Below are 20,015 nucleotides of genomic sequence, written 5' to 3' on the forward strand. Positions count from 1 at the left end.
TTCACAATTATTGAATCGACAAGGTTTGAACGAAATAGTTAATAGAATTTTATTATTTAAGTGTAAAATTCACTGATTTATATGTAGAACCTTATATGTCGATTGTGTTTTTAACGATATGAACCGTTCATTTATTAGTTTCCCACTCAAAGATCATTCCTCTAAAAGATTAGGTCAATTGGAGATCTAGAAGTTTGGTATTAGAGCTCGAACGTATGAACGATCATGGTTCATACCAAAAATCAACTTTGGGCGACGAACTATTCATTGCCCAAAGTCTGAAATTATGGCGGGATGAAACGGTGCCCTAAAGTCAACGACTTTTGGGCGACGTACAAGATTCCGTCGCTCAAAGGTCATTTGGGCGATGCAATAATCAATTCCTCGCCTAAAGGCGCTTTGGGCGACGAAATAATGTTCGTCGCCCAAAGTCTTTCAATATGCTTAACCCAGTTCTGGTTCACTTCAGACTCAACACTCCCTCTCACTCCCTCCTCCTTCCCCCGAAGTCTCTCTCCCTCGCAGCTCGATCTTGCTCCTCCCTCTCAGCGCCGGCTCCTCCGTCCTCCTCCCCTCCTCCTCCTCCCTCGTCCTCCCTCTTTCTTCCCCCCAAAACCCAAACCTCCCCCCCCCTCGAAACCCACCCCCTCCTCCTCCCTCCTCCCGAAAACCCACCCCCCCGAAACCCATAACCCAACCCCCCCCCCCCCCCCAAAACCCACCCCCACCGAAACCCAGTCCCCCCACCCGAAACCCACCTTCCCCCGAAAACCCACCCCCACCGAAACCCATCCCCCCTACCCGAAACCAGCTCGAAACCCCCCCCCCCACACCCGAAACCAGCTCACCGAAACCCCCCCCCCCCCCCACAGAGGTATTTTTTTTTTTCAATTTCTGTTATTTTAATTAAATTTTGTTATTTTCTGTTTTTTATGTTTTTGTATATTGTGGATTTTGCACTTGTTGTGGATTTTGCATAAATTGGTTGTGAAATTTCTGATTTTAGTGGTAATTAGTTAATGTTGTGGGTTTATATTTTATGGCCGACCCGGCTGCAGCAAACCCACCCGATTGTGGGTTTTTGGTGGGTTTTTATTTTTATTTTTATTTGGGTGTTTTTTGTTTTTCTGTTTTCTGTGTTTTATACTCATTAGCTTTAGTTTTTTTTCAGAGGGATCAAGTGCAGGTGGCCAGGGGAATAGTAATACCCAAGGAAATTTTTCAAGTCATACTTAAGACTCAATTGCTCCTTTAATGTTATTTGGCTGGTGTTTTTAATTTTTTGTTCTTAAATTTGTTTATTAGTGTTGAATAAATTAGTTTAATTCTGATCATTGTTCTTAGTTTGCTGATATTTTTTTATGTTAGATAACAAATTAGTTTTCATATAAAATTAGTTAGTTTTTTATGTTTTTTAATTATAAAATTTATTAGGTAGTTTATATGTAGATTAGTTAGTTTGTTAGTTTTTAAATATAAAATTTAGTTTAATTACAAAATGTAGATTAATTAGTTTGAGAAATATAATTTAGTTATAAGGTGGAAGGCGATGGAGTCAGCTCCCAATGATGTAGTTCAGCCATCCTCGAGTACTGGGAGCCCCTCTATGCCACGGAGGGCTCGTCGATCGCACCGCTCTAGTCAGGTCACCGCTTCCGCTTCTGCTACTGCGACGAGGGGACCATGTAGTGGGTTGAAATCCTCTCGGATCGTGTGCAGTACTGGGGCGCGAATTCCAGTCATGTGTGTGCAAAACGGCCGACGACCGTTAGATCCTAACGTTGACAGTTTGTTCTCGCACGATGTGGGGGCTATTATCCGTGCCGAGTGCGCCATGGTTGCAACCACTTGGAAAAGCTTGCCGGCAGAGATTCAACACAAAGTGATCCGCTCCATCTCAGTGAGTATATAGCTCAACAATTAATTCAAAACGATAAATTTGATCATTCATAACAATCTAATATTTTTTTCAGGTTAACTTTGACATTCAGATGGATGATCCCCTTACCGTCACGTACATGACAGATTTACTCATCAAGTCCTACAGGCAGTGGAAGCACAAACTACACGTGCATTTCAAGGGATTTTCGTCAGCAGTTGAGGCATTGGCGAACCCCCCTATGGAGTTGGTAGAGCGGTCTGACCAGTGGCGTTTTTTGTGCGATCATTTCATGAGTCCGTCGTTTTTGGTACGTTTTATCATCTTAAGACTTTAAAAAATCGATTATTGTTTTGTTATTCTATTATTGTATACATACACTAACACATTTATAATTTGCTTAATATTTAACAGAAGAAGTCGGTCGCCAACGCCAGAAACCGGAAAGGGAAGCCGTTTAACCATCATAGTGGTCCGACGCCCATCTCATATCGAGTGGAGTCGCGACGTCGGGTACGTCATTATTTAATTTAATACATATATATTCTTTAATATTGGTTGGGTCTTTGACAAAATTATTTTCTTTTTCAGCGTGGGTCGCAATTCCCGGAGATAGACACTTTCGGAGATATCTATGTTCATCCTGGTTGTGATGCGGCCAAGGCAAAACATGTTAGTTTTTTATATTTTAATTTTTTTCACAATTTTTTATATTTATTTTTCTAATTGGTTACTTGTATATATAACATTTTGAAGGATGAGATAGTGGCCAACTCGAGAATATATTTGGAGAGCTTGGCCGAGCAGCACCCTCCGGGTACTCCGTTGGAGTCGATTCCAGTACCCGATCCCAATGTCGGACTTCGTATTATGATAGACTCATCGGGTGTTAGGCCCGGTAAGGAAATACGCGGCATGGGATATGGGCGGATTCGTGATGTTCGATCCTCGTCTTCGTCTTCATCTTTTTCTCAGCCATCTGCAGTCGTCGCAGGGTTGTCCGCTCAAGTGAAGAAGTTGCAGGAGGACTTACGAGCTGAGAGAGCGGAGAAGGAGGCATTGTATGCTGCATTGACCAAGGCGATACCTGGGTTTGTCCCGCCACCATCTTCTCATCAATCTCCGTCAGATATGAATGATTATGATGCTACTAGTTTAGAATAGATTGACTATTAGGGTTATTACTACTTTGTATGGATATTTTGATATATAAATTTATTAATTTTGTTTTATATAGATTTTGAATAAAGAATTTTTTTTAAAATATTAAATTCAAATATATAATCTAAATAAAAAAATAATTTTTTTTTTAAATATGTTTGAGCGACGAACATACCTATTCCTCGCTCAAAATAATGAACTGTCGTCGCCTAAAAATATTTTGGGCGAGGAATAGTTATGTTCGTCACCCAAAGCATGTTTGGGCGACGAAATTTTCCGTCGCCCAAATCATGTTCCGGCGAGGAAATTAATTATTCCTCCCCCAAAGCATGTTTAGGCGACGGAAAATTTCGTCGCCCAAACATGCTTTGGGTGAGGAATAGTTATGTTCGTCTCCCAAAGCATGTTTGGGCGACGAAAAATTTCGTTGCCTAAACATGTTTTGGGAGAGGAATAATATGCTTTAGGAGACGAAAAAACTCCGTTGCGCAAGGTGTCTTTGGGAGACGAAATTTGCTGGTTCGTCGCCCAAACTCTTGGGCGTCACGGATTGGGCGGCCAAACTCTCGACGAACTCAGTTCGTCGCCCAAACACTTGGGCGACGAAATTAGACTTTGGGAGAGGAACTAGGTTCGTCGCCCAAACCTTTTTTTCTTGTAGTGTAAGGTGGTTAGTATATTTCATAAACTACTTTGTGTTTGTTATTGCACAGATATATATATATATATGTTATCATTAACCATTAATGCATTCTATCCTTTTCCTTTTCTTTGTTATTTTTTTTTTCCTTATAAGCAGAGAAAGTGGATGAGGTATCCTTTTCTAGTGATAACCACACAAGATATACACAAAAGATATCCTACCCATCAACACAAAGAGGACACAGAGCCAATTCATTTGTGCATTCAGGTTCTCAAAGATCATTCAATGGAAATTCCTCATCCATTCATGATGGGTTATCGGAGGATCCGAATGAGCATAACCGATTATCAGAAGTTTGCAGAAAGAAGGACTTCATTCACATTGAGAATATAAGTGGAAGAGCAACAAATGTGCTATTGGGCCTAGAGCTACATACTCGGGTTTTTAACTCGGATGAGCAGAAGAAAATTGTTGAATGCATCTATAGTTAACAACGTATGGGGCAAAAGGGACAATTGAGAGGTATAATTTATTTTGACAGCTATAGTAAATTCCACACATGTTTAATTTCCGTTCAACTGTTTGGGTTCCTGGGTTATGCTCAAGTGTGCAAAAAATGAGATAACACGTCATTCAGATGTACAAACAACCTATCTGCAAAGAGTAGGAAGAAATGGAAGAGTTCTCTAGCAGTTGATAATGCTATAAATGATTAATTCGATATTTTCAACAAAACATTCTAGGAGGATCTTGGTTAGTCTGATCTATCTAGATTGGGGAGGAGTTTTGTTTTCATTTTGGGTTTTTTTTTTTTTTTTTTGTTGTTGTTTCTGTTCGGGTTCTTTAATGGTCATCCATTGTTTGTCATTTATTTGGGGCCGATCTCACTTTACAAATTAATAAAATTAAAAACTGTGCTAATTTATCACCTTAATTAAAATTTTTTGCAATATCAGACCTCAGGCAGATTTCGTCATACTTTCCGTCAAACATAAGCACGTGCATCGTACGTGACCTCCTTTTAAGGGGGTTTATGGTCTTTTTATGTCTAATTTGAAGTGTATTTAGAAGTTTTCATTGTAAAAAAAGAGGTTGTATGTAAAAGAAGCAAATCAACCTTATAGCTATTGCACTTCTAATACCCCTAAATACAATAAAAATCTTTCGTACACACTTCAAATTTGACATAACAAGACCAAAAAGCCCCCTTAAAAGTGGGTCATGTGTGACGACACATAATTATTTTTAACGGAACTGTTATGAAATCTGCCTGAGTTATGATATTACAAAAAAAATTTATTTTAGTAAATAAGGTACAATTTGTTTGGTAGGTAATAATGTGAGATCGATCTCAAAATCAAGGTAGGTAAACTGTTAAAAAGCCAATAATTTATGGTGGCTTGTTTACTGTAGATTGCTTGTAGTTCTTAAGATTTTGTGGACTGCTGGTCCACATTGTTTGTTCTTCCCCCTTGTATACCATTAATATAATCACTATGTTTCTTTTTTAAAAAAAGAAAATGTCCTGGGAATAATATGCATGGCTATTACAAATCATATTTCCTTAGTATAGGCCTCTATTTGATTAGACAATGTAAACTCTAACTTGCTATTTTATTAGTAGCTATCGTTATAAACATATCATGAAAACAATCCTTAATTCATGGGTGGACTTCTTTCTGTCTCCTCATTTCCAAGCATGTGGGTTTGCATAACATATATGTGAAATAATATGAATCAGATATTTGTCGTTCCTTATTCCATTTGTAACTTTTTCTTGAATATCTTACAGAACGTACATATACTGAACCTAGAACATGGATGCGTGGTAAAGGACGTGTAACAATACAGTTTGGTTGTTGCTACAATTATGCAATGGTATCTCTATGTATTCTCTCTATGTACTATTAGTATTTAATTCAAATTACAATGTATATTAGCTTTATGTTATTTTGTGTGACATTACAGGATAAGAATGGGAACCCACCAGGCATAGTTAGAGATGAAGAAGTTGATGTGCTACCTCCTTTGTTCAAGCAAATGATAAGGAGAATGGTAAAGTGGCACGTATTACCTCCAACATGCATCCCTGACAGCTGCATTGTGAATATATATGATGAAGGAGATTGCATTCCTCCTCACATCGACCACCATGATTTTGTTAGACCTTTTTGCACAGTTTCCCTTTTGGCAGAGTGCAATATACTTTTTGGTTCAAATCTAAAGATTGTGGGTCCAGGAGAATTTTCAGGACCTGTTTCTATACCTTTGCCTCTCGGGTATGCTTTTTGGTCTGCTTCTCTTCCCGATTGATCACTTATGTTTTAATTGTTTGATCGCTAGTTACCACTTACTTGAGCGTTTCTTTAAGAACTGGTAACTCAAGATCAAGTTTGTGATAACTTACTACATTCTTAATCGCTAGTTACCGCATTTTTGAGCGTTTATTCAAGAACTAGTAATTCGAGATCAATTAAGTTTATGGTAATTTACCACATTCTTGATTGCTAGTTACCACATTCTTGAGCGTTTATTCAAAAACTGGTAACTCCGAATCAAGTTTGTGGTAACTCTTCAAAAAAGGCATAACTAGATGATCGAGTTACCATTTTCTTGATATTTCGCTCAAGTAATTGGTAATTCCGGATCAAGTTTTGGGTAACGTACCATATTCTTGATCACTAGTTACCACATTTTTGAGCGTTTATTCAAGAACTGGTAACTTACAATATGCTTGAGCGTTAATTCAAGAACTAGTAACTCCGGATCAAATTTTTGGTAACTCTTAAAAAATGGGTCTATCTAGATGAGTTACCACTTCTTGATATCTCGCTCAAGTAATTAGTAATTCTGGATCAAGTTTTGGGTAACTTACCACATTCTTGATTGCTAGTTACCACATTCTTGAACGTTTATTCAAGAACTGGTAACTCCAGATCAAGTTTTTGGTAACTTACCACATTCTTGATCGCTAGTTACCACTTACTTGAGCTGGTAAGTTACCACTATCTTAATCGTCAGTTACCACATTCTTGATCGTCAGTTACCACATTCTTGATCATTAGTTACCATATTCTTGATCGCTAGTTACCACATTCTTGATCACTAGTTACCATATTCTTGGAGGCATTATATGCCCGCAGTCATTGTAGACGCTGTCTTTCTATTGTTTACAGTTGATATAATCAGGTTCTTATTATTGAAATGCATCCTCATTTTTCAATCAAATAGCGCATTCATGTTAGAGCTAGATAAAAATTTTATATAGAGTGTCAATGTATAACAAAGTGGCATTTCTTTTGAATGCTCTCTCTCTCTCTTTCGCATTTTCTTTTCCTAACATTAATTATGTTCTAATAGAAAAAGTTTAGCTATAACTAATAAATCAAATATTTCCTAGTTAACTCATAGCACTACTATTGCCCAAAAAAAACTCATAGCACTACTAAGATATATATATAAATATATTTTTTTTTTCCTTCAAGAAAAAATATATGAGGAATGTATGCTGGATTTTGTAGTTAATTAATTGTTAATTGCTATACATATGATTTGCAGATCAGTGCTTATTCTAAATGGTAATGCAGCAGACATTGCTAAGCATTGTGTTCCTATATATCATGTTCCCCTTCAATACAACCACTTTTTCTTTTCGTCTTTTTAATTATTTTTTATTTTTATGTATTTCCTGAATATTTTCTGCGATCGCTGTAGGATTTCGATTACTTTCCGAAAAATGGATAATAGCAAACAACCATACCATTATTTTCCCGATCCCGAGCTTCAAGGAATTAAACCTGTCGCGTGTTCCCCCTTTGCCAAATCACAAGTCCAGCAAGAACAACAAGAGAAGCCTTACTCCTTTTCTCCTTTCAACTCACAAGTCCAAAAGAACCTCCATCAACGTGACAAATTTGACCGCGATACATCCAACAATGTTAAGAAGAGGAATAGCAACTCTTTTCTTCTTGAGAAAGATGATTTCTCTCCAGGTTTAAATTATGACAACAGGCGCATGGTCAAGAAAAGGTGAGTTATAATTTGATTTTTTTTTCTTCTTTCTCTTAGTTGCATGTATCTGTAGGATTTGGTTTATTGTATCCTAAAACAATTGGGTGTTTTCATAAAGTCATTCTTCTGTATCCTTTAATAAACTCTTTGTATTTTTAGTGTTAATTTAATAAAAGTTTGTACTTAATTAATCAGAGTGATGCATGGGGGAGTGGGGATAGACCTAAACTTGCATATCTGCTTTCTTTGTATAATGGCATGGTTTGACATCTTATGTTGTGTTCTGTTCTAGCCACAGTTAAACAAGTAAGTCGACCAGTGAGAGAATTTTCTTTGGCCAGGTTTGTGAGAGAGCTAGATGTGAAAGTTTTTGGGTTTTGGTTATGGGAATCAAAACTACTCTTCATTGTTTCTTGTACGCATTATTCATTTGAAGGATAAGGTACGTACGTGTTAACCATAAGTAGATATTTGTGAAATCACCTCCAATCTGGCATAAACTTCTAACAATATACCCAAGTGTCATATACACAAAGGCTACAGAAGGATACAGCAACATATACAAACAAGAATTTGAGTTTGTATTACTCTTATAATATTTTGATTATGGGTTCTCAAAACCATGACCATATATGAAAGGCTTTTTATCATGTTACCCACCTGAACTTTAATCTGTTTTTCACTTTACCACATAATAAATTTTTTGACTCGGTGTACCACCTGAATTTTAAAAAATTTTCAATGTGAAACCTCCTTCCAATTTTGTCACATTTTCTGTTAAAAATAAGGCTATTTTGGTCTTTTTATCTTAATTTACTGTTCATCATCTTCAACCTCAAGCCTCATGTTTTTCAATTTTTATCTCAACTTCACCCCTACTTTTGACTCATCAAATTTCCACCAAATTCAACAAACTTATACTCATTTTAAAGCTATGCAACTCCTCTTTATAACCATATAAAGATCACTCAAAATATACGGGTAAAATGCAAGATAATTGGTCTCAAAGGTAGGTACCCGAAATTGTCCAAAATTTGCAGATTTCCCAAAATTCATCCAACTTCAATTCTCTTTGATTCTCAACATCCAATTCGGTTCCTAAGGCTAAAGAATGATAAATTATAACTTATAGTTCAATTAAAATCATAGAAAACTCGATCAAAAGGAATGAAAATCAAAAACCCAAAACTGAAAATTTACTCTCTACACCCCAACTCGAAAATCACTTCAATTCTCCTTCAAACTCTAGGTTGTTTGTGATCCTATAAACATCTCTAACAATTATATAAACCTCACCAAAACAGATTTCATCCCCAAATTCGAAATCAAAGAAAAACAGAGTGTATGGAATTGGAGTTTACCTCTTTTCCTTTCCAGCTTTCTCCTTTCTCTTTCTCTGTATTCCTCTCTTCGTCCCTTTCTCTCCTTCTTCTCCTCTCTCTCTGGTTTTTCCTTTCTTCTTCCTTTTTCTTTCTTTCTCTCGAGTTCTCTTTGGTTCTGCTGGGTTTGATGTTCTAAGTTGTGTTTAAAACCCCAGCCTTATACCACCAACACCACACCACACCACCACAAACACACACCTCACTTAAACCACCACCCAGCCACCTCTTAGAATAACCAATCAAAACTATACTCTAAAACAACAAAAGAAAATAGAGAAGTGTAGAAGCTACTATCTTCTACACGTCCAAATTTTTTTTTAAACATAAATATAAAAATAATTGCAACTAATTAGACAAAATTATTAGCTAATTTAATAAAAACTGAGTTATTTCATTTTACTTCTCTTGATTTTGATTTCTTAGTTTTGAGGTTTATGTTTTTTATGGGGATTTTGAAGGAAATTGAAGGAATTTGGAGTTGGGTGAAATTTGGGGTGATGAATTTGAAAGAAATTGAAGTTCGGTGAAATTTGAAAAATCTGCAATTTTTTTAAAATAATTTGGCAGTTTCGGGTAGCCTAGTTTGTGACCCATTATCTCGAGTTTCATAGCTTCTTTTTGAATTATTTTTATATGGTTGTAAAGAGGAGTTTCATGGTTTCAAAATCAGTATAAAATTGTTGATTTTGATGGAGATTTGATGAGTCAAAAGTAAGAGTGAAGTTGAGATAAAAATTAGAAAACATGAGGCTTGAGGTTGAAGATGATGAACAGTAAATTAACATTGAAAGACCAAAATAACCTTATTTTTAACAGAAAATGTGACGGAATTGGACGGAAGGTCTCACATTGAAAATATTTTAAAATTCAGGTGGCATATCGAGTCAAAAAATTTATTAAGTGGTGAAGTAAAAATCGGGTCAAAGTTCAGGTGAGTAACATGATAAAAAGCCTATATGAAAATTTCACATTGTCTTCTTAAATTTGGCTGATGCACACCAAATAAGAAAAAAAGAAAAGAGAAAGGGTCAAACAGGGAAACAAACCAATAGTCAAGAATGCTAAGCAAATGACTTATGAATCAATGAGTAGCCAAATTGAATGAATAGTTACACAAAATCAAACAGCCATATACAGGAGCTTTTGATGAAGAACATGTCCATAAATTGATGACTCAATAAGAAATTATTGGGTATAACAGAAACATTGCCACGTAATATAACCAACTTATGTGTTATACATTGCCATGTCGTCCAACAATACCCTTACACGTTGGATTGGTTACACTACGTACGTGGTGGTGTATCAGTTATACTGTTACCCTAAAAAATCACGGCAGACTTAGCCGAGAAAATTGATTCACTGGTAGTCCTTATACTTTGTGCGCGGGCGTGCCACTGCATGGCCAGATGGCCGGATACAGAATGTATTATGATGCCTAGTTTGTTGTATTACACTGTGATTCAAACTCCCAATCAAACGAACGTGCGGCAGGATAAGGAACAAAAACCTCGCCTAGATTCAATCGCCTTGATCCTCAAGGACTTCTAATTACTTGGTGTGACTATAACAGTGTGCTCGAAAGTAAAGATGCGATTAATGGGTGCTTGAGTAATTGGATGCAACGATAAATTATGAACTTTGATGTAAAAAGTATAGACGATATGATTGTCTTGAAAACGAGTAACAATTGTAGTTCTAATAACAAATCTCATGATGAAAAGACATGAAAACCCAGGATTAAGACAAAAGAAATCGATACTAAGAACAATGAGATCCTAGTAGAGCTAAAACAAAAGGAACAATTTGCTTGAGAGCTTGAAGAACTTGAAAAATCGAGATGCTTGATCTGAGATTTGAGTTGAGTTGTGTTGAATGTGTTGGAGAGAGCTCTTCTTCTTGTCAATGCTTCATTTATATAGTGATCAATCCTTTAGGGTTTTAGGAAACCCTTTCCTATACAAACTCTATTTCCTCTTTCCTTCACGCCCAAGACGTACTTACCATTCTGGATTGATTTAAATCTCCTAATTCACCAAGGACTCTTGGCGCAACTAGGTTTCTTCATAAAAACACATTCTGATTTGGATTTTGGTTTTGGAGCATCCTTGCCGTGGACTTGGGCTTTAACTGTCATTGGGCTTAAACTCTCCTTATGAATTTTTGGGCTTAATTGGTCGTGCTTTCGGCCCAATTCCGAAATAGGGTGTAAACATATACCCAATAATTTTTCCACACACATGGGCTAGTAGTGATGTCATGACTCATGTATAGCCACTACTCCACCAAACACCTAGGCTTTAACTGTCAGTGGGCTTAAACTCTCCTTATGAATTTTTGGGCTTAGCCGTGCTTTCGGCCCAATTCTGAAATAGGGTGTAAACATATACCCAATAATTTTTCCACACACCTGGGTCAGTAGTGATGTCATGACTCATAGCCACTACTCCACCAGACACCTCATCCCTTATTACTTTCTGAACATGCTCAAACCCCAGTTATGCGACAGAGGCACCCTTCCTGAGTATCCCAAGAGATTAATGTCAAACCACCGACCTTAATCCCCCAAGACACTCGGGGACGATTATAGTACTCATTACACAATAGGATCTTTAAAGGAATAATAAAATCAAAATAAAGATTAACCAACCTGTTAGGGTGAAATAGTTAAATCAGCACCCCAAAAAGAGAATTACCAAAGTATAAGTAAAACTCAAAAGTTACAAAATGAGTAAACAAAATAACATTGTTTCAAAATGGGTTCCTAATATAAAACACACATGGGAAAGCAAGATCCGCTACTATAGCAAAAGATAACAGAGACCTTGAGACACCCGACAAGAGAATCCAAGCTACGCACCCTTTCAGTCAAGATCTCCTCCAAGAGGTAAATCTGCATAAGCAATGGGGTAGAAACAAAACAAACAAACAAAGTAGGGGTAAGCATCTCATACGATCATAGCTTCCCTCAAGGGAGCCTGCTAGGTTTGAAAAACCTTTAAAACCATTTCCTTGTGAAAGATTGATTCCAAAATCCCAAAACATTTCCACAAAATCGATTTAACACCTCAGCTGCTGCAGTATATGGTAAACATGCATAAAAACCCATAAATAACAATAACTCAGATGATCGATACACATTAGGTACAACTATGGCCAGCTATAATAAAAAAAAAATAGCATTCATAGCGAGAGTGCTCTGTAAACAGAAAATAGGAACTTATAATTGAGAAACTGTATCACTGCCACTTAATCAATCGTGGGTCTCCGTTTCGCACATACACACGTAGCCACGTGTTAGCATGGCTAAACTCCCCATAATGTACAGATCAATTCTTCTAGAAGGTTTAGGAATTTGAACCCAAGATCCCATACTACGCTACCCAAACTCTCAGACCAAACACAATAATAATAAGGGATTAATGTCATTTTGCTCCCCAGACTATTACACATGTATCAGTTTGCTCCCCAGACTTCTAATTTGGAAAATTAAGGACCCTGACTTTTTCAATTTTGCCAATTAAGGTTATTCCGTCAATTTATACATTTTTCATCTAAAATTTCGAGATGATCAAGCAAAATTTAGCAAGAAATAAAAGAGGAAAAATGATGCATGAGGAAAAAATGATAAGATCTAATTGGAAGGGACCATTTTGCCCTCAAAGATTTGGATAAAAAATGTGTAAATTGACAAAAGAACCTCAATTGACAAAATTGAAAAAGTCAGAGTCCTTAATTTTCCAAATTAGAAGTCTGGGGAGCAAACTGATACAAGTGTAATAGTCTGGGGAGCAAAATGGTATTAATCCCTAATAATAATAGCATATTGTCATAGTTTAAAAATTACATATACACACACAAAGTCCATAGTTAGGAATGTAGGATAAATCTCCCTACCTGGAATCCAATGCTTTACACGTATTCTCTTCCATAAGGCTTCCATGTTCGCGCACGGTTCTATCTTGGCAAATCCGTCGTAACTAGACAATACTGCAACCTTAACCTCTTAATAACTCGGCAACTGGGTAACTTGGTAATTCGATAGAAACAAAAACCACAAAAGAAAACAAAGTCTAAGTTAGGGATGATTAACAATAAGGGAAGACGATATGACCTTTCCTTTAGTCATACGTCGCTCGTTTCTGATCCTAAGTGGACTAAACTCCTCTCTTTAGAGTTTACTTAAGCGTTCACAAGTTTCAAGTTTTATCTTGACGTCGAACCAATTGACTATTTGCTTAAACTCAAACCAAATCCTTAAAATAATTTAGATTGATCCAATTTAATCGCTATAATTGAAACTTGATAATTTTAGCATGCTAATTACTCTTAAACAAACAAATAAGTCTCCAAAAATAAGGCTGGGTATGCTTAATTAATAAATAAATCCTACTTAATTAATCTAAGCATGCATCCTACTTAATTAAAGCCTAAAAATAAATAAATAAAGTAGAAATAATAAAATATTTATCCAGTTATAGACCTCCAAAGCTAGACCCACTCCTAGGGACTCCTCCTTCCACTCCCAAAACTTTAAACTATGAGAAGTTTATTCCCTTTTGGTATGTCTCTTCTTAGAGATCGAGACTCCCAAATAACCAAGGAGTGAGTAACTCTAACTTCACTTGGTAGTGTAAGTGAAAATAAGGGACTGGGTCTCTAGTTATAGGCACTAGAGGGTTGGAAGAAGTTGTAAATCTCTAATGTGAGACAAATTGCACTAAAATCCTCAAAAGAAGGCTGAAATTCGAATTGGGTCAAGAAAACCCATCACAAAACTCATTTATACTAACAAAAAAATTGCGGGTCGACCCGGTTGGTGGCGCGCTGGTCGCGCGACCCGGCTGCACAGTGATCGGTTCTCTCTCTCGGATCAACGGCCCAGATCTCGCTCAATTAATGAGTTTGGACAGTCGCGACTAGATCGCGAGTCTGGCTCCGGTGTGACGCGCGTAGGACAGCTCCCGTGAGCTTGGCATGTCAACGCCTGCTGGTGCCTCGTCAGTGCGAGTGGACCAGTCACGTTGCGACACGTGTCACGTGTCAGTCTAGTCTGCAAAACAAATTAATTTCTTTCTTTTCCTATTTTTCTAATTTCTCCAAATTTTGTTAAATCACCAAAAATAGCTCGGGGCTCCAAATAATTCTCCGAAAAATCCTACGGACTTGTAGTGATTAATCCTAATTTCCTGTAACCTAAAACACTAAATTGATCTCCATAAAAGTTAAAGAAAATTCAACTTCAATGAATTTAATTTTCAAAAATTAATTCTAACTTGATAATCACCAAAATGATATCACACTCAAGGATACTTGAGCTCAACTCTAAACCTCTATTGGTACAAGTTAGTTACTCAAAAGATAAAGGAAATATCTTTCCTTTAAGAAATCTTAAGTTTCTAAGTACAAAAGAAATTCGAAAACAGGTGTCAAAACACAATAGGATTGCAAAAAAATCCAGGGGTCTTACACAAGGCAACCCATAAATTGCACAAAGTGTATAATTCTCAGGTGTTTTCAAATTAAACTGCACATTCTTATATATATATATATATATATATATATATAGACAGCCTAGTTGGCCCTTTTTTTAAAGCTTTTCATTTGTCTAATTAGGTCAGAGTAGGTCTACAACAAACATGGATTGTGTTCGTATCTCTAGTCTTAGATGGAGGACGAGTGTGAGTGACTTCAGTAGCCCTGATACTGAAAGGGAACATTAGCATTGTCTCACAACATCTAATTAAATTATTGTTTCCACAATTGTGTCAAATTAATAGTCATTTAAATTGTTTTCCTCATAGGGCAATTATCTTCTTCACCGTCCTTCTCCTTTATTATTCTCATTATGTAGTATATTTTCATGATCAGAATTGTTTATTTTTTAGATCATTCTTTGAAGATCATCTCTGTAAAAAATCAATTAAATCATAAATTATTTGGTCATATAATCGTTATCAAATAAACAAATTGTGAATCAAATTGTTACAAAAACCGTCTATTTATTTGATCACATTTATGCAATTAAACGATTTCGGATTCGGTAGATTTTTTTTAGAGATGATCTTCATTGAATAATCTAAGAAACAAATGGTTTCGATCATAAAAATACATTGCGGAATAAGACTAATAAAAGATAAGGTTGGTAGAGAAGGTAGATTGAAGAAGGTGAATTGCATTTCAATTCCCATTGTTGATATACTACTTATGCAATATGTTACTAGCTAATTGACAATTAGAAAAACATTCTAATGCGAAAAATGGACCGGAATGAATAAATTTAAAAAATAGATATTTTTAAAATATTTACTATAAAGATTATAACTATAAAATGATCATGTAAAAATAAATTACATAAATAATTTAAAAAATAGTTTGGGTTTTTTTTTTTTTTTTTTTTTGAAAATTTCGTTGGTTTATCTAATATTAGACCAACTAGCTATTGGATTATTGATAAAAAAAAATTCCCAAAAATAAATTGTACGTACCAAAAAAATTAACCAACATAGGGGTTATTTGTAAATTTCAAGGCAATAGAACCTTAGACACGACCATTAAATTGAGCCCAAATCCAATCTCTTGACTCTCTCGGTAAGAACAACATGTAGGAAATAGAAAAAATTGATGAATGATTGGTGGCACCAATCCCTTGCAGTCAATTCCAGATGAATCAAGTCCCTGGACCAAAGAAAAACATTTTCGAAAAACCCCCAGGTATGGGCACATCAAATAACACTCTCACTACTGCTATCATTTTCATTTCATTAACCATGTCTAGAATGTGATTTTGATGAGTGCTAATTAGAATGTGACATATATGTTGAATTATGAGTTACATATGAGGAAAAGTCTATGAGAATTGGGAAGCTTCCCCTCAACCCCCACTTGCAAGTTGCAATTGAAACTTTAGTCATGCATGTGCATCATGAGCCTGAAGATTACATTTTGTTGTCAATTCTTTAATCAATAAACCCAACGCACGCTCAGAGCAGATGATGCACGATCTTAATTTAGTGTTTCCTGTTCAAGTGGATGAGCTCATCCACTAAATATTTTCTTTGCCAATCCACGAGTAACATCCAATAAAACTCTCTCTTCAATGAATAAATCATTTTCATTTCATTAAGTTCAAGGCATGTGGCAGGGCAGCTGGCACTATAAATAAGTCCCGGAAGTAGTATAAACATTATATACACCAAAACGAAAAACCATGACATCTTCAATAGTGTCATGCTCTGTTGCTTTTTGCCTTATTATCTTGTGTGTTCGATCAGCTGATTTCATCATCAAACTTTGCTTTTGCTTCTGCTGCTCCTACTGAAGCAGAGGCTCTTCTCAAATGGAAAGCCAGCTTTCAAAATCAAATCCAGTTCAATAATCTCACCTCATGGACTTACCTTCCCAGTAACAATGCCACCAATCATAAACCAAATACAAGCCCATGCATTTGAGCTGGGATTTCATGCGACTCTGCTGGAAGTGTCACCAGGATAAACCTTACCAACTCTGGTGGGATTCTCACCAGAAATCGGTCTCCTAACAAATCTTACCAATCTAAGTTTCGCTGCAAATAATCTTTCTGGTTCAATCCTTGCATCGTTAAGTGATCTGAGAAATCTTACCCTTCTCTATCTCTATAAAAATAAGCTTTCTGGAACTATTCCTAAACAGATACGGAACTTGAAATCTATTGTGGATATAGAGTTAAGCCTCAACAATTTAACAGGCTCTATCCCTCCAAATTTTGGAAACTTGAAAAAGCTAAAAGTCTTATACTTGACCAACAATCAACTGTCTGGTCCTATCCCACCGGAGATAGGAAATTTGAAGTCCCTAGAGCAATTAAAACTTTATACAAACAATCTTTCTGGTTCAATCCCAGAATCCATAGGTGATTTGAGAAATCTTACCCATCTATATTTGTATACAAACAGGTTTTCTGGAACTATTCCTAAAGAGATAGGAAACTTGAAGTCTCTGGTGCACCTAGATTTGAGCGAGAACCAATTCACTGGTTCAATTCCTACTTCATTAGGTGATTTGAGAAATCTTATCCATCTCTATCTCTATTCAAATATGTTTTCTGGAACTATATATTCCTAAAGAGATGGGGAACTTGAAGTCTCTTGTGAGTTTAGCCCTTAATAACAACACTCTTTCTGGTTCAATCCCTGCATCGTTAGGTCATCTGAGAAATCTTACCCTTCTATATCTCTTTATAAATAAACTTTCTGATACAATTCCTAAAGAGATAGGGAACTTAAAATCTATGGTGCATCTACAGTTGGGCTACAACTATTTAATAGGGCCTATCCTTCCAAATTTTGGAAACTTGAAAAAGCTAACCGTGTTAGACTTGGCAAACAATCGACTTTCTGGCACTATTCCTAAAGAGATAGGGAACTTGAAGTCTCTTGTGCACCTAGATTTGAGGGAGAACCAATATATTCACTGGTTCAGTTCCTACTTTATTAGGTGATTTGAGAAATCTTGCCCATCTCCATCTCTCTACAAATAAGCTTTCTGGTCCTATCCCATCGGAAATAGGAAGTCTCATGAGGTTGACAAACTTGGAGTTACATAATAATCAATTAGTTGGTTATTTGCCCCAAAACCTTTGCCAAGGTGGATCACTCGCAAACTTATCAGTAAGCAACAACCATTTGACAGGTCCAATCCCTAAAAGCTTGAAAACATGCATGAGCTTATTCAGATTGTGGCTTGATGGGAACCAATTGACAGGCAATATATTTGAAGATTTTGGTGTCTATGAAAATCTTCATTTTATAGATATAAGTGATAATAAATTTTATGGTGAAATCTCACAAAAGTGGGTACAGTGCCCACAACTAACAACCTTACGAATTGGGGGAAACAACCTTACTAGTAGTATACCACCTGAGATTGGCAACGCAATCCAAATTCAAGAACTCAATGTTTCTTCCAATCGTTTAGTTGGGATTATCCCAAAGGAGTTTGGGAGATTGACTTTTTTACAGAGGTTGATGTTGGATAGAAATCAACTGTCTGGTCGTGTACCATCAGAATTTGGATCACTTACTAATATTAAGTATCTCGACTTGTCCACAAACAAATTCAATGATTTAATTACTAGCTTTCTGGGTGACTTGGCCAAATTATTCTACTTGAATTTAGGCAACAACCAGTTCAATCAAGGAATTCCAATTCAATTGGGGGAGTTACTTCACTTGACCCAACTTGATTTAAGTGCTAACTTGCTTGGAGGTAAGATACCATCAGCAATGGGCAATTTGGAGAGTTTGGAGAAGTTGAATCTTTCCCACAATAATCTTTTTGGTTTCATTCCAACAAGTTTTGGAGGTATGCATGGCTTGTTGAATATTGACATATCCTACAATGACTTGGAAGGGCCCCTTCCCAACATCAGTGCATTTCAAGATGCTCCCCCAAAAGCATTACAAGGCAACAAAGGATTGTGTGGATATGTTGGAGCTTTGCAACCCTGCGAACATAGCTCAAAAAAGGAAAAGGACCACAAACTCATATTTGTAATCACATTTTCTCTTGTGGCAGTACTTTTACTTCTTTCTTCTATATTTTCAATTGCCTTTGTAGTAGAAAGGAAAAAGAAGCATCAGCATCCAGAAGAAACCATTGCGCATGAAGAGGTTTCTTTTTCAATATTAAATTTTGATGGAAAAACCATGCATGAGGAAATCATAATGGCAACCGAGGATTTTGATTCTAAATATTGCATTGGGAAAGGAGGATATGGAAGTGTACGTCTTCAGAGTAAATTTGCGATCCACCAACATAGTTGCAATGAAGAAACTTCATTTGCTATGCAATGGTGAGAAGAATTTTCAAAAGGTGTTAATTGAAAGAAATAAGGGCACTAACAGAGATACTGAAATATTGTGAAGCTTTATGGTTTTTGTTCCCATAAACGGCACCCATTTTTGGTGTATGAGTATCTAGAAAGGGGTAGTTTGGCCACAATGCTGAGAAAGGATGATGAAGCTAAAGAATTGGGGTGGAGTAAAAGAGTGAATATTGTTAAAGGTGTAGCTTATGCCTTGTGCTACATGCACCACAATTGCTTGCCACCAATTGTGCATCGGGACATATCAACCAAGAACATTTTGGTGGATTTTGAATATGAGGGCTTTCTTTCAGACTTCGGCACTGCTAAGTTTTTAAACCCGGACTCAACTAATTGGACTGCCCTTGCGGGCACATACGGAAATGTGACACTAGGTAATATTGTGGTTTTATGTCTTTGATATTATTGTATATTTAACATGTTTTATGGTTTTATTTTTAGACTAATGATTCGTTTTCAGGGTTAGGATGAGGTTAATTAAGGATAAAAATGTTACACTTCTAATTAATCATTGATTGCATGATACACTTTATGCAAACTTTCATTGAATAGTTATACCTACATACTAACAATGCCATTGTTATGAGCTTTTTCTTTAAGCAAAGCTTGCTTATACAATGGAAGTGAATGGGAAATGCGATGTGTATAGCTTCGGAGTAGTAACACTAGAAATAATTTTGGGAAGGCATCCGGGTGATCTTCTCTCATCTTTATCTTTAGGGTCATCATCATGATCATCCTCTTCATCTTCATCTGCATTACCAGCCCATCAAATTCCAATTGTGGAGTTTTTGGACAAACGCATTTCCCTTCCTACACATCAAGAAGCAGGGGAAGTGCTCTCTCTTGTGAAGACAGCATTTCCCTGCTTGAATGCCCGTCCACTATCCCGTACAACAATGAAACAAGTTTCTCAATACCTCTTTGCTCAAAGTCTGCATTTGTCAAAGCCATTGGGTTTGATAACCTGTGGTGAATTGCTTTCTCTCCATGGTTTCACTACTTGAGGAAGTTTCTTATTTCCTATACATATTTGACTTTGTGTGAGCTTTCTTTTTAGAAGAAAGATTCTTC

The 20,015-nt window shown here is 36.4% G+C and overlaps 2 protein-coding genes and 1 pseudogene across 2 annotated transcripts; all 3 read left to right on the forward strand.

Annotated features, from left to right (window-relative positions):
- The first annotated feature begins 1,533 nt into the window (after positions 1-1,533).
- Positions 1,534-3,115, forward strand: LOC147279959 (uncharacterized). Its single transcript, XM_086250139.1, has 5 exons — positions 1,534-1,900; positions 1,974-2,189; positions 2,294-2,392; positions 2,471-2,551; positions 2,636-3,115. Exons 1-5 carry the CDS (start codon positions 1,550-1,552, stop codon positions 3,041-3,043), a joined length of 1,155 nt encoding a protein of 384 aa, XP_086106265.1. The 5' UTR covers positions 1,534-1,549; the 3' UTR covers positions 3,044-3,115.
- Positions 3,116-5,516: 2,401 nt separating this feature from the next.
- Positions 5,517-7,347, forward strand: LOC147279960 (RNA demethylase ALKBH9B-like). Its single transcript, XM_086252105.1, has 3 exons — positions 5,517-5,561; positions 5,652-5,962; positions 7,242-7,347. The coding sequence occupies exons 1-3, from the start codon at positions 5,559-5,561 to the stop codon at positions 7,345-7,347; spliced, it is 420 nt and encodes a 139-aa protein (XP_086108231.1). The 5' UTR covers positions 5,517-5,558.
- Positions 7,348-7,419: 72 nt separating this feature from the next.
- Positions 7,420-19,948, forward strand: LOC147279961 (uncharacterized; annotated as a pseudogene).
- The last annotated feature ends 67 nt before the right edge of the window (positions 19,949-20,015 follow it).

This window comes from Dryas octopetala, chromosome 7 (genome assembly GCF_963921425.1).
Source record: "Dryas octopetala chromosome 7, drDryOcto1.1, whole genome shotgun sequence".
Lineage (NCBI taxonomy): Eukaryota > Viridiplantae > Streptophyta > Magnoliopsida > Rosales > Rosaceae > Dryas > Dryas octopetala.

Coding starts and splice junctions, on each gene's coding strand:
- LOC147279959 (XM_086250139.1), top strand. CDS start 1,550: ATGGAGTCAGCTCCCAATGATGTAGTTCAGCCATCCTCGAGTACTGGG. Junction 1,901..1,973: donor AAGTGATCCGCTCCATCTCA/GTGAGTATATAG, acceptor TATTTTTTTCAG/GTTAACTTTGACATTCAGAT. Junction 2,552..2,635: donor ATGCGGCCAAGGCAAAACAT/GTTAGTTTTTTA, acceptor AACATTTTGAAG/GATGAGATAGTGGCCAACTC.
- LOC147279960 (XM_086252105.1), top strand. Junction 5,963..7,241: donor TCTATACCTTTGCCTCTCGG/GTATGCTTTTTG, acceptor TATGATTTGCAG/ATCAGTGCTTATTCTAAATG.